Source organism: Zea mays, chromosome 5 (assembly GCF_902167145.1).
Source record: "Zea mays cultivar B73 chromosome 5, Zm-B73-REFERENCE-NAM-5.0, whole genome shotgun sequence".
NCBI classification, from domain to species: domain Eukaryota; kingdom Viridiplantae; phylum Streptophyta; class Magnoliopsida; order Poales; family Poaceae; genus Zea; species Zea mays.
Genome location: NC_050100.1, coordinates 92,423,597 through 92,437,882, shown reverse-complemented (window position 1 = coordinate 92,437,882; position 14,286 = coordinate 92,423,597). Strand labels below are relative to the sequence as shown.

Sequence of the window (14,286 nt, the reverse complement as noted above, 5' to 3'; positions counted from 1 at the left end):
TAGCCGCATCCGTCGGATCATGAACAACATCCCTACCAGGCACCAGCAGGGAGCAGCACGACCCGACGGTGGCCGGGAAGACGCACACTGGTGCACCGGCAGCACCACGAGTACACTGCACACGTATATTTAAGAAATCCAAGAATGCTGCATGTATATATATTTTTCCCATATCAGGGAAAAAGGACTGCATATGGACGTACGTGTTTAACGCGCTGTGAACTGTGTTGACCCATGATTTGGTCGTACCGTATGCGTGCGAATCTTGTAGCTAGATACATATAATCATTCCAAACGTTGCATAATCTGGCCACGCACGAAACAACATAATTCGTCCAACAATATTACATATTTATAGAGTTTGAGAAATCTGAAAAGACATATTCCGTTGTAGTCTAGTTGGTCTGGATACTTTGCTCTCACCCGAGAGACCCGGGTTCAAGTCCCGGCAACGGAAATTCTTTTTGATTTTTTTGTGCACTGTTCTCTCGAAAATGGGCTTGGGCCATTGAAGGCATGTTTTGCAAAAATGAGCTTGGGCCATAAAAGGCATCATCTGGTGTGCCAGGTGCATAACAGAGGCCTTCTGGATTGAGCCCAATATTGACCAGGCCAAATTTTTGCCATGTTTGAATTTGAAAACATATTTATTTAAATAACAATTTTTTTGTTCGTTGGGCTTATTTGGCGCCCAAATAAGACCTATGAACAAGAAATTTGTTTTTTTACCAAACCAGACGTTGTTTGGAAAAAAAAATTAATGGCTTGTTTAAAGATTATGAACAAGAAATTATTTTGTATATAAATAATTTGTTTCTTAAGCCTCTGTGTTTAATTTCTTATTCTGGTGAGGATTTAAACCAGCGATTTGGCACGAAAGAAGCCATGCATCGTCGTAGCGTAGTCGAGAGGACTTTAATTAACCCATCGCCCCATCGGCACGGTACATACAGCAGGAGTAGTACTAGTACAAGAATTAGCCACGCACGGTAGCCCGTGGTCTGCTGGGCTGTTGCATGCATGCACACAGAACCGCGGCGGCTGGACCCCGGCCTGGCAAGCATATGCAGCTAGGTAGGTAGCCGCTGCAAAACAAACCGCGCGCGCGGTGCGGCTCGACGATGCGATATGATCACACCGGCGCCAGCCCGTGCTTGAGCGCCGCCTTCCAGACGACGTCGATCCGGTCGACGTCGATGGCGCCCACCTCGTGGTGGCCCCAGCCTTCCAGGAAGTGCACCACGCCGCCGGCGTGGCACGCGTGCACCACCCCGCGCTCCATCGTGTACTGCGTGGTCGCATCAGAATCAGATCATGCATGGCATGGGCATCATCGATCGATCGAAGGCGGAACAAAGACGCATTCGTAATTTAGTACGTACCTCGCAGGAGCTGAGGCCCTGCACGTCCTTGGGCAGCCTCATGGCGGCCAGCTTGCCGTAGGTGCAGTCCCGCCGGAAGCCGATGATGGGCGGCACCACGAACTGGTGGAAGTGCGTCCCGGACGGCGCCCACCGCTGCTCACGCGGCGACAGCCACTTGCCCACGATCCAAGTCTGCACCGCCGTCGTTATTACCATGCATGATTATTATATACTACCCTATACTATAGTAAATGTAACCATGCATGCATACGTACCTTGCAGTTCTGTGCGGCCTGGTACTTGGTCACCTGCACGAGGTACTGCTGGTACTCCGGCGGCGCCTCCCTCTGGATCTTCACGAACCTCTCCGACGACACCGTGAACATCTGAGGGAGATAGAGGTTACCATACCATACCAATGCAAGACGTACAACAGGTCATCATCTATGGATCGATGATGCTGAGCAGAGTACGTGTAGCACTTACCAGGACTCTGATCTTCTTCCTGCAGAGGTAGAGCGCGATGGCCCTGCCGAGCTTGGAGGTGGCGCCGGTCAGGAACACCTCCCTCACGTTGCTGGGGATCTCGTTCAGGATCACGGCCGCCGTCAGCGTGTTGCCGTGCACCACCCTCACGCGCAGGTCCGGGTGCTTGTTCACGAACAGGGTGCCGCCTCCGTTCAGAGCCTCGTTCTGACATGGATATAGTTATAGACAGACACATAGAGTCAGAGAGACACAGATCATCTACTGTGCACTCGTGTCCACGCGACACCCCTCTGATTGGCGCGCCGAGGTCTCTCTCGGTCGACATCATCGGCATCAATGGAGCCGTGTTGCCAGCGCCCGTGGCCACCCTCTCGTCCACACACACACACACACACACACACACACACATACACACACGTCCGCCCCCATACGGCGACGCGTCTCGCCGCGTTCTCGCAGTCGCCCGGACGCCAGCCCTTCAATTGAAATATTGAATGCGCCCCACATGCATGCATCCCCGTCGAGTAGTTGCCAGTTGGTTGCCCAACGAGAGAGTAGAGGACGCAACACGTGATGGGCGCGACGGAGTGAAGGCCAGTCATCGGGGTCGTCGCATGATCAATCAAAGCGGGCAGATGGGACGCAGCTAGTACGACGCTAGGTCATCATCATACTATGATGATTGTTCATGGGGCTGGGTGCAGCCTGCTGCTGCCTTGTAAGGGCATGTACAATGGGTGTCTTAAGTTGTGTCTTAGAGTGTGTCTAAGGGGGTGAATGTAAAAAAACTCAAGACATGTATCTTGACAAAGACACAGTATCTTAGCTCTATGTTCGAGAGAGAAGACTAGCTGATTGATCACTTTAATTTATTGAATGCTTTGATTGGTACAATGAATATGGTAAGACACATATTTTAGACATGACCACTGTATTATATTGTGTTTTAGTTGTGTCTTATACTTAGACTACCGTGCAGCAGTGTTTAGGTTGTACATGCCCTAAGTTGTAACAATAAAGAGAGCTAGCCAGATAGATAGACGAGCTGAAGCTGACCTTGTTGAGCGCGGCGAGGCTGAGCACCTTGACGCCCATCCTGTCGGCCCGCAGGATGGCCAGCTCGATCTGCTGGTTGATGCCCTTCTTCGCCGCCGGCAGGAAGTACTGCATGCATGCACGCACGCATCGATCACATCGATCCAGCCGGGGGGGCACGCCCATTTCAAAACCACGGTGCCTGGAAGCAAGCCGTAGCGACCGAAGCTAGCGACTAATAACGCGCAGATCGATCGAGCAACTACTAATTTACCTGGAAGCCGTAGCGGGGCACGGACCAGGTCTGGTGGAGGTGGCCGCGGAGGTAGTAGAAGCTGACGACGAAGGTCTTGGAGCAGCACCACATGAGCAGCATGAAGCCGAAGGCGACGGGCCAGAACGGGAGCAGGATGAAGTGGTTGGCGAACGGGGTGGAGCTGAGCGACCGGAGCGCGAACGGCACGTGCATCGACGACATCATGTCCACCACGTGCGCCAGGAACACGAACTCCGGCGTCCCCAGCGCGCCGCCGCCCGGCCCCCCGTCGTACGCCGCGCGCTGCAGCGCCCACGCCCGCTCGTCCAGCGTCCCGCCCGCCAGGTCCAGCGCCGGCATGAACAGGCAGAAGTTGCGACACCGCTCGCGGTGGTGCAGGCTCAGGTACCTGCGGTGCACTCCAAGTGTTGAGGTACTGTACGTAGGAGTAATCACCAACAGGTTGGTGGCCAGAGCAAAATCAATGGTGACAGCTTGGGCTTGGGGAAAGCATGATGGCTGCCGCGAATTTAAGTGACATGACACTTGCGAGTTGCGAGCCTCCCACCATTCCCATTCCTTTTCATATGTTTGTTCGCATTTAATCCGTACCCACTTCTATTACTATTATTATATTTATCTTTATCGATTGCGGCCCCTCATTGATCTCGACCAGTTTCGGACCTTTTCCTAGAATCCTAACTGCTGTTGTGTCACAATGCATACTAGTACATATGTCCTTTTTAACTGTCATTCTCTCTTACCAAATAGTCACACATACTTAAATGCAATTAAATATATAAGTAGAATGTTAATATTTATAGTACGCAATTATAATTATTATATAGATAGTTCAAACTATTGTAGTAATAAATTTATTTTTAAATATAATTAATGCTAATTAAACATAAGAAAAAATTAACAAGACCCGTGGGAGTAGGGGCTATTACGTTGTTACTCCTTGTATCCCATTATACGTCTCTAGATTCACAGCATGTTTTATATATCTAGACCTAACTTATGTCTGTATTTAAAGAATTTTTCTTGTAGGTGGTAGGAAGCCAAAACGAATAATATAATGAAGTAGAGGGAGTAACAATTAACATCGAATAGGATGTTTTTATGTCTATGTCAACGTTTTTAGAAGTAATTTACAACCTATTCACTTTGCTTTAATCTATACTGGCCTCTGCTGTTTTTACAGTGTTTTGTTTCTATAAATTACAACTGCAATAGTCCGAACAACTGACTTTATTCGAATTGAACAGTCCCCCTTAGTCTTAATAGAATGCTATTTTATGGTGCAATTATTAAACTGCTCGGCTCTCTGTCTCTTTGGGCAGCTATTATACAGTGTTGTACTCTCACAACAGATACTGCACCCGCGGAGGTACTGAATTTATAATATTTTTATGAATAAAATTTAAATTTATTAATTTAAACTATACTTGAAATTATATTCTGTTTGGAAGCAGGTAGACAAGTAGTCTCTCTCTATATATATTGTTGTTAAGCATTTTGTTTTGTAGTGTACTCACGAAGGCGTGTAGAGGATGTATCTGAGCAGCGGGAACGCCTCGAAGACCCTGGGCGACACGACCTCCACGTTGCTGTAACCCATGGCGCGCAGGTAGTCGAAGGCGAGGGCGTGCACGTAGACCAGGCCTATGGAGCCGGCCCCCACCAGGAAGGCCCCTGCCAGCGGGGCCCCCATCACCAGAGTCAGCAGCAGGACCTCCAGCGGCGTCCCGAACCCGGCTGCAACAAATGCAAGCAATGGAAACGAGCAAAAAAAAACACGCTCATTACTATACTACTGTACTCTGTTCGTCATAATGGCGAGAGCGAAGGGAGCAGAAATGATGCCGCAATGAGTGGTCGGCGTGCGGAAGGGCGCAGAAGATCCGGCACCTGTCAGCGGCTGGGTGACGCCCGAGGAGTGGTGCGCGGCGTGGTAGCGGGCGAAGAGCGGGGCCCTGTGGAGGGCCCGGTGGGCCAGGTAGAAGACCGGCTCTGAGAAGCCCACATGCAGCAGCAGGGCGACGGCCCACCCGCGCGGGTCCCACAGGCAGAGCTGCCGCAGGCCCGGGAGCAGTGGGCTGTTGACCACCGTGGCCCCAATCAGCGTTTGCAGCACGAGAAAGTTGTCCCTGCGTGGTGGAGGGGGCAGGACAGGAGGGCCACAGTCACTGACATGTCACAAGCCTCCGGAACTCCGGAGTAGTAATAATTACCGAGTTACTACTGTGCCACTCTGCATGAGGAATTACAGCGGCCAATGATATGCAGGCTACTGTGCTTTTGTTATTGACGCGCGGACAGCTTGGTTACAGAGCAAGTACTCCTACAGTAATTAATCCTTTCTTTTACATAAATGTGGTGAGATGAAAACGGACAAAGAATGTACACTTATATATATAGAAAAAAGGAAAAGTATGTTTCGGGGCCTTCAATTCAAACTCCTAGCATCGACGGCTCCGAAAAATCAAATGGAATACTAGGAATATAGTGGCAGGAGTAGATGCTAGAGTCGTGGAAGCAACTAGCTCAACTGGTACAGCCTATGGCCCTTTTTCGTTTTAGGTTTTTTCCAGCTTTGCTATTAGAAGTTGGTGAAGGCATCTTAGCGTCCAACTTTTTAGCCTATTTTTATAATAACCACTTTAATCAAAAAATCATACAAAATCAATATAAATATAGAATGTGTAGATTCATTGTAATAATATAAAACTATCACTTTCTACTTTTAAAACTCTATATAATTTTATCTTCCTCTACACGTAATCCTCACCGCACTCGGTTTCTCTCTAAGTCCGATTTTTTTTCTATATCTGCACGACACTCATATTCTCTTTGCAGTCTGATCTTTTCTACAGCCAGATCCTACAAAAACTCCCCATAAAAAATTGAACCGGCCCTGTAGCTTACTCGTAGTCGTAGAAGCCTAGGCTACTCTTGCAAGGTAGTAGTACATCATCAGCACTCGTTTCCATCCACACGCATTTTGAATGACTCCCAGACTCCGAAGCTGTTTCTGTTCGGTGCCGCAAAGACGGAAGATGCCCATGCAGATGCAACTAGCCAGAGACCGAAGAAGGTAACTAAACGGGTGCAGTCTACACGCTACGACTAACTCACCAGTCCCACTCGGCGTCGATCTGGCGGAAGTCGACGCCGTCGGCGACGACGCGGCGGCGGCGGGTGAAGAAGAGCATGTTGCCGTAGCTGAACCAGAATTGGTAGGTGAGGCCGCGCGCCGCGAACAGCAGCAACAGGTGCAGCCACCAGGAGCCGAGCGGCAGGCCCGCCTGCTCCCGCCATTCTTGCAGCACCTTCCACACCAGAGGCCCCAGCAGCACGTACTGCATGCATGTGTCCAGACATGTCAAAGAAGTATCATGTAATTGTATTAAAGAAACAGGACCGATCGACTGCAAATATAGATTCACGTATGCGCGTACGTGTGTATATGGTGGACACGCACGCATGAAGGGATGCATATGCACAGAAAGGGAAGGAGGAAGAAGGAAGGGTCAGTCGTCGTTGCCTTGTACTGGCCGAGGCTTGCCCATGGCCAGGAGGAGAGGGGCGGAGGAGCCATGGATTCGCTCCGACTCTGGTTCTGGGGGCGGCCGGCCTTGAGGGATGAAAGAGGCCGCAGCACGGTGCACTGTCTGAAGTACTGGAGGAGGAGGCCAGCGGGGAGAGAGAAGCAGACACGTACTCCTATCCTGTGTGTGTGTGTAATGCAGTAGTCGTGTTTGGGCTGCTCTCTTCGCCTCTCGTCTCGTCCGCGCGCTCCCGGCCTGACGCCACGCTCGCCTCTACTTATGAGCAGAGGAAGGTGGCGGTGGCCAAAACAAAGACAGCCAGCGGGGCCGGCTCGCAGTCGCAGAGCAAAAAAAATCTCTTTAAAGGCGGCCGGCGACGGACATCCTGCACCGCGGAATTTCTCTGCCATTAATCGATCGGCAGCAGCCGTCGTCCTAACGATGGTTAGATAGAGAGAAGCACACGACAGTGGCAGGAGGATGCTTGTTCATCATCATGGTCGTTAGCCGTTGAGGTAATGAGGGCCGGCCGGGTCGCAGTCGCAGCGCAAGTCAAACGCTCGTTGCTGCTGGGTGTAGCCGGTATACTACACGCGTAGAGAAAGAGAAACCGACGTGTGCAGCGCAGCCATGATGGCGCGGTTAGTTGGCGAATGGCAACTGGCAAGCTATATTATGGGCCGGCGGGCGGTGCCGCGTCCGTCCGTCCTTCCTTGTCCGGCAACGTACGCACGCACGCACGCGGTGGTTGCAGCTCGATCGACGACGACGTGGTCGGCGGGGCGGTCGGTCGTCGGGAAAGCAGAGCGCCATGGAGTGGAGGGACGGACGACTGCCGGAGCATGCATGGCTCGCCATGCCGTTTGTGACCAAGACCGGTGGAAGTGGAACTGTGGAGGCCACCGGTGTCAGGGGTCAGGATCAGCTAGCAGCGCCGTCTGTCCGACTGGTTGGGCGCGTTGCTGGCCGATTGGTTGTTTGCCGCAGCCGGGCGGGCAGTTGGCTGCTGGATCGCGCGCGTGCCTGCCGACGGTGGTACTGACTGGTAGGCTCCCTAGCCGCGCGCGCGCGCGCATATGGCGTGCACTTGCGATGTCTGGCCTTGAATGAAAGGGAAAAGGACCGGTGGCGTGGATCGGGCGAGGGAGGAGCCGCCATCGCCCCCGCGTGTCGATCGTACGCACGTATATCGTTCGTCGATCGTCGCCTGCGGGCCGTGTACACTACACAGTGCTAGCTCGGGCGGACCGCGCGTACGTAGCGTAGCGTACGGACCTGTATGTATTATTGCTGCACGCTATTACAGTATGCCAGAGTCACTCAGACCACGCATGCATATGCGGCCGGCCACGCACGGCCTCGCATGTGAGCCGACCATGTCTTGTCGTGCTCACACCGGCCCCCGCAGCCTGCAGCTGCAGAGCAGCACGGCCGGATCGGAGCCTACGCCCGGGAAACCGAGACGGGGGCAGTGCAGTGGTGGCGTGGGCACCGCGCGCGGCGCGGTACGAGTACGAGCCGTAGCGACAACGACGCCTGTACCGTCCCCGCCGTATGCATGCGCATGCCCCTTTCCCGATCCCGCCCCCCCGCGTGAATGTACTAGCTCGCTAGTAGTAGCAGAGCGCTAGCGCAGCACATGTGTCCAACGGCCATCTGCCAAACCCGCGTCGTGGAATGGAACTGTGGAACAGCAAAGCGAGCGAGACCGGCAGGCAGGTCGTTCAACAAAGGCTGCCGCACCCGCGGCCCGCCCCCGCTCTGCCGTGCCGTGATCGGGATCGGAATGGGCCGCGCGCGCTCTCCCCAGTGTGCTATTATTAATGCGGGGGCCGGCGGCCGCGCGCGGGCTCCCTAGAGGCTAGGGTTAAAAACACGGAAAAAATTCCGTTTCGACCTGTACCGTTTTCTATATTTGACCCGACATTTCCGTATTTACGGAAAAATATGGAAACGGGACGGAAACGGGTGAAGGCTTATTCCGTCCGTTTTTGCGGGATCCCGTTTTTTCCGGATTGAACCCGTATTTATTCCATATTTGACAAATATGGGACGAGCCTAATATGCATTAGTATATAAACTAAATCCTCATGTATTTAGGTGACAAATTATAGCACAATTGACCATTTTAACCACCGACTCTTTTCAAATAACAAGTGATCTAAAGTCTTAAATAACATCGGATGTAGCTAAATATACACATTTAGCAATCAAACAACAATAGAATGTTGTCTCTCTATATCTATTTGTTTTATATTATTGTTCTGCCAATCAATCATTAGTCAAACATCAATAACATTTCTATTTGTATTAAATTATGAGTTCCGTTAGTATTTTCGTTTCCGTTCGTTTTCGCAATTCCGTTTATCCCGCTCCTGTTTCCGTTCCCGACTATTTCGGACTTGATCCCATTTCCGATGATAAAATGCGGATACAGAAACGAGAGAGGGGTTTTTCCGTCCGTTTCCGTCCGTTTTCATCCTTACCGGCGGCCACCAGATCACGTACGGTTCCACCGGCCGGGGCCCGGGGCGCGCGCGAGCACTCCTCATCCTGCGACCGCGACCACCGCCGTGCGCGTCCCTATACGGCCCCGGCCGGCCGGCCGGTCGTCGGGCCTTTTCCTCAATTATTCTCATGCATGATGCGTGCAGTGCAGCTCTCCCGCTGCTGGACCTAGCTAGCCTTCCCGTCGGATCTGATGCGTAATAGGAGTCTACAGTACATGTACACCTTTGTACTGTATAATTGTACTATGCCGTGTAAATACATTGATAGGCCTTGCTTCTGGCTTAAGATAAGAAGACGAAAAGCGAGTTTTTAATTTGCAAAGCATTCACCCTGCCCTGCCAAAAATGACTTTTGTCCCGGTCGGCTTGCCTGAGCTATGTAAGTAACTCCACTCGGCCTCCATCCAATCACTCACTGCTCGACTCGTTGGCCCCTACAGCGCACTGCAGTAACGAGACAGGGAAAAAAAATCTAACATACCAGATGCATTGCAAACCAACTCCTTTGTAGCCCCTCACCTCTTTATCAATAGAAGAAGAAAAAAATTACCTAGCAGTTAAGTTGAATATTTTGATATGTTCGTGTGGATCTATAATTAGTGGATGTGAAGGGCTACAAAGTAGTGGATTTATATCCGATATGCAGAAATGTTTTTTTTCCGGGAGACGAGTAGGACGTGTTTAGAAATAAAGTGTTTCAAAATCATAGTTTTCGAATACTATGGTTTTAAAATGTCATTGCATAACCGTGTTTTTTACATCAATCCAAATAATACTTGTTTGGATATAAAATATCTCAAACCATGGTATTCAGTATACATGTGCTAGAAGCTAGTTATAGACCACACAATTTAGCTTGGAGTGGAGTTTAAAATACTCCAAAAATACTATTGTAACTACCAATTTGTGCTATTCAAAACAAAGTTTTTTTTTACAATATATCCAAACATCTCTTGGGAAAAAAGTACCACAACATTCTTTGATATTATGGTTTTATCTCAAAACTCCTAAAATACTTTGCTCCCAAACACTCCCAAAATGGTAATTGTGGTTCATAGTTTGCAGTAAGATTTTCAAATAATATTTTTTTGTTAATAATTATGAATCTAAAAACTATTTTACAACTATTATAAGTATGGCATTATTTTGGTGTTTAGATGGTTGATGGCCTATCACATTTGGATAACAGGCTATCAGCTTGTGGAGGTCGAAAGGCCTTAGAGCATCTCCAATAAGAAGTTATGTATTTGAGTCCTTCAAATTAAAATAGGCCTAGATTTAAAATGTTTAGGGCCAAAAAACATTTCCAGCTCCAAAAATCGAGTCTTATATCATGTTATTAGAAAATAGATTATTTTATTTAGGAAATAAAATGTTAGCAATAGTATACAAAACGAGGATAGAGATTGTCACACCCGGATTTAGGGGGCCAAACCCGGGTGCAACTCACATGTGTGCTAGGATCAAGTCTCACACATATGATGACTCATGGTACAGAAACGAATGTCACATCTTTACTATATAATGAAGTTCTGTACAAAATAGCTAAATAAATATCATACGAAGACAACGATCCAAGAACCATATTTGACTGGGAGACGATGGCCTAGACCTCTCACGAATCTCATCGCGACATCCTTCATGCTCTTCATCTTGTGGTACCTGTCCTTGACCTAGGGATGTGAGTACAACAAGGGTGAGCTCACATACGTTCATCGCTCAACAAGTTGTGGGGAATAATGTGCATGAGCTCACATACAGTGGGGCTCATTTGAAGTGTAAGGCTTACCAAAGAAGATGATTACAGTTGAGCATTGCTTTTAAAGCTGGTCAAAGTTTTATTAGCAGTTACTAGTTATAAGTAGATACCAACCCAAATAAATAAGAGATCACAATTAATAATAACACTCACAATGCAATGCAAATGATCAATTAAGTTTAATTCCATAAGTTAATCATGTGTGTTCGAGCTGCTCATCACCGTGAGCATGACTGATATACCAGTTTTACATACTTCAGAGGTTGCACATCTTTACCCATAAGTCGTGTTACCCATTTTTCAAGGGATCATGACTTCCCATTCATCTCTGCCGAGGAGACGAGGCAAAGTAGCACTACGAGGCCTTTACAAAGTTCTACTAGCTTTAGAAAACCCGATAATATTTCTGAGAAGGGCAATATAGGAATCCCTCGTCCAAAAAACCATTGCAGCATGATCGATCCGAGAACCTCCCTATACGCAGCTCCTCTACCGCCCTTGCCCCTTTCGGGTAAGGTAGTCCTCCACTAGCTTTCCTAATTAGTCAGCCAAGGTGTCCCATACCACCCTTGTGGTAGCACTATTTTCCCGGGTAGTTCTCTATGTTCCAATTAACAAAAATAATCTTGTCATGAACAATAATTTAATCAACAACAAAATTAGAACATAATCATACATAAAATTAATTTCCCAAAACCAGGTAGAATAATAGCAATACTACCCAATAGTTCATATGTTTGTAAGGTGTGGGATAAACAATGCTAGGGAAACCTATTAGGTCCCATCAAATTAACCTGAGCATATTGAAAGTCGCCTAAAGGGGGGTGAATAGGGCGAAACTGAAATTTACAAAGTTAATCACAACTACAAGTCGGGTTAGCGTTAGAAATATAATCGAGTCCGCGAGAGAGGGCGCAAAACAAATCGCAAGCAAATAAAGAGTGTGACACGCGGATTTGTTTTACCGGGGTTCGGTTCTCGCAAACCTACTCCTCGTTGAGGAGGCCACAAAGGCCAGGTCTTTTTCAACCCCTTCCCTCTCTCAAACGGTCCCTCGGACCGAGTGAGCTTTCTCTTCTCAAATCAACTGGGAACAAAACTTCCGTGCAAGGACCACCACACAATTGGTGTCTCTTGCCTCGGTTACAAGTGAGTATTGATCTCAAGAAAGAATGAGAAAAAGAAAGCGATCCAAGCGCAAGAGCTCAAAAGAACACGACAAATCACTCTCACTAGTCACTAATGCTTTTGTGGAATTGGGAGAGGATTTGATCACTTGGGTGTGTCTTGTATTGAATGCCTAGCTCTTGTAAGTGGTTGGAAGTGTGAAAACTTGGATGACTTGAATGTGGGGTGGTTGGAGGTATTTATAACCCCAACCACCAAACTAGCCGTTTGGTGGAGGCTGCTGTCGCATGGCGCACCGGACAGTCCGGTATGCCACCGGACACTGTCCGGTGCGCCAGCCACGTCACCAGGCTGTTGGGTTCCGACCGTTGGAGCACTGACTGCTGGGCCCGCCTGGATGTCCGGTGGCACACCGGACATGCACTGTAGAGTGTCCGGTGCGCCACTTCGCGCGTGCCTGACTTCTGCGCGCTCTGGCGCGCATTTAATGCTTCTGCAGGTGACCGTTGGCGCGAAGTAGTCGTTGCTCCGCTGGCTCACCGGACAGTCCGATGCACACCGGACATGTCCGGTGAATTATAGCGGAGCGAATTCCCGAAGCTGGCGAGTTCCTGAGACGCTCTTCCTTGGAGCATCGGACACTGTCCGGTGTACACCGGACAGTCCGGTGGATTATAGCGGAGCGCCTCTGGATTTTCCCGAAGGTGAAGAGTTCAACGTGAAGTCCCCTGGTGCACCGGACACTGTCCAGTGGTGCACCGGACACTGTCCGGTGGCACACCGGACAGTCCGATGCGCCAGACTAGGGCACACTTCGGTTATCCCTTGCTCTCTTTGTTGAACCCAATTCTTGGTCTTTTTATTGGCTAAGTGTGAACTTTTGGCACCTGTATAACTTATACACTAGAGCAAACTAGTTAGTCCAGTTATTTGTGTTGGGCAATTCAACCACCAAAATTAATTAGGAAAATAGGTGTAAGCCTAATTCCCTTTCAATCTCCCCCTTTTTGGTGATTGATGCCAACACAAACCAAAGCAAGTATAGAAATGCATAATTGAACTAGTTTGCATAATGTAAGTGCAAAGGTTGCTTGGAATTGAGCCAATATAAATACTTATAAGATGCACATGGATTGTTTCTTCATTTTAACATTTTGGACCACGCTTGCACCATATGTTTTGTTTTTGCAAATTCTTTTGTTAATCCTTTTCAAAGTTCTTTTGCAAATAGTCAAAGGTAAATGAATAAGATTTTGCAAAGCATTTTCAAGATTTGAAATTTTCTCCCCCTGTTTCAAATGCTTTTCCTTTGACTAAACAAAACTCCCCCTAAATGAAATCCTCCTCTTAGTGTTCAAGAGGGTTTTGAGATATCAATTTTGAAATACTACTTTCTTCCCTTTTGAACACAATAAGATACCAATTTGAAATTTCCAATTGAAAATCAATTTAAAATTAGGTGGTGGTGCGGTCCTTTTGCTTTGGGCTAAAACACTCTCCCCCTTTGGCATGAATCGCCAAAAAACGGAGTCATTAGAGCCCTTGAAATTACTTTCTCCCCCTTTGGTCATAAATAAATGAGTGAAGATTATACCAAAGACGGAGTCCTTTTGCTTGGGACTTATGCTCTCTCCCCCAAAGATGGAGAGTTGCCCGGAGCGACGGCGAAGGATGAGTTACGGAGTGGAAGCCTTTGTCTTCGCCGAAGACTCCAATTCCCTTTCAATATACCTATGAATTGGTTTAAAATAGACTTGAAAACACATTAGTCATAGCATATGAAAGAGACATGATCAAAGTTATATGAATGAGCTATGTGTGCAAATCAACAAAAGAAGTTCCTAGAATCAAGAATATTTAGCTCATGCCTAAGTTTGTTAAAAGTTTGTTCATCAAGAGGCTTGGTAAAGATATCGGCTAATTGATCTTTAGTGTTAATATATGAAATCTCGATATCTCCCTTTTGTTGGTGATCCCTTAAAAAGTGATACCGAATGGCTATGTGCTTAGTGCGGCTATGCTCAACGGGATTATCCGCCATGCGGATTGCACTCTCATTATCACATAGAAGAGGAACTTTGGTTAATTTGTAACCATAGTCCCTAAGGGTTTGCCTCATCCAAAGTAGTTGCGCGCAACAATGGCCTGCGGCAATATACTCGGCTTCGGCGGTAGAAAGAGCGACCGAATTCTG

The 14,286-nt window shown here is 48.4% G+C and overlaps 1 protein-coding gene and 1 non-coding gene across 3 annotated transcripts; one reads left to right on the top strand and one right to left on the bottom strand.

The window, feature by feature from the left end:
* The first annotated feature begins 384 nt into the window (after positions 1-384).
* TRNAE-CUC (transfer RNA glutamic acid (anticodon CUC)) lies at positions 385-457 on the top strand. The gene has a single exon. It is a non-coding gene; the product is annotated as a tRNA-Glu (tRNA).
* A 410-nt stretch (positions 458-867) lies between these two features.
* On the bottom strand, positions 868-6,971 carry LOC100280351 (uncharacterized). Of its 2 annotated transcripts, XM_008645336.4 has the most exons (10): positions 6,692-6,971; positions 6,283-6,506; positions 5,056-5,294; positions 4,683-4,902; positions 3,163-3,553; positions 2,910-3,017; positions 1,851-2,057; positions 1,640-1,750; positions 1,383-1,556; positions 868-1,288 (listed from the first exon to the last, which is right to left on the bottom strand). In XM_008645336.4, the coding sequence occupies exons 1-10, from the start codon at positions 6,743-6,745 to the stop codon at positions 1,133-1,135; spliced, it is 1,884 nt and encodes a 627-aa protein (XP_008643558.2). In that variant the 5' UTR covers positions 6,746-6,971; the 3' UTR covers positions 868-1,132.
* Between the last annotated feature and the right edge of the window lie 7,315 nt (positions 6,972-14,286).

Coding starts and splice junctions, on each gene's coding strand:
- LOC100280351 (XM_008645336.4), bottom strand. CDS start 6,745: ATGGCTCCTCCGCCCCTCTCCTCCTGGCCATGGGCAAGCCTCGGCCAG. Junction 6,507..6,691: donor CAAGCCTCGGCCAGTACAAG/GCAACGACGACT, acceptor ACATGCATGCAG/TACGTGCTGCTGGGGCCTCT. Junction 5,295..6,282: donor ATCGACGCCGAGTGGGACTG/GTGAGTTAGTCG, acceptor TCCACCACGCAG/GGACAACTTTCTCGTGCTGC.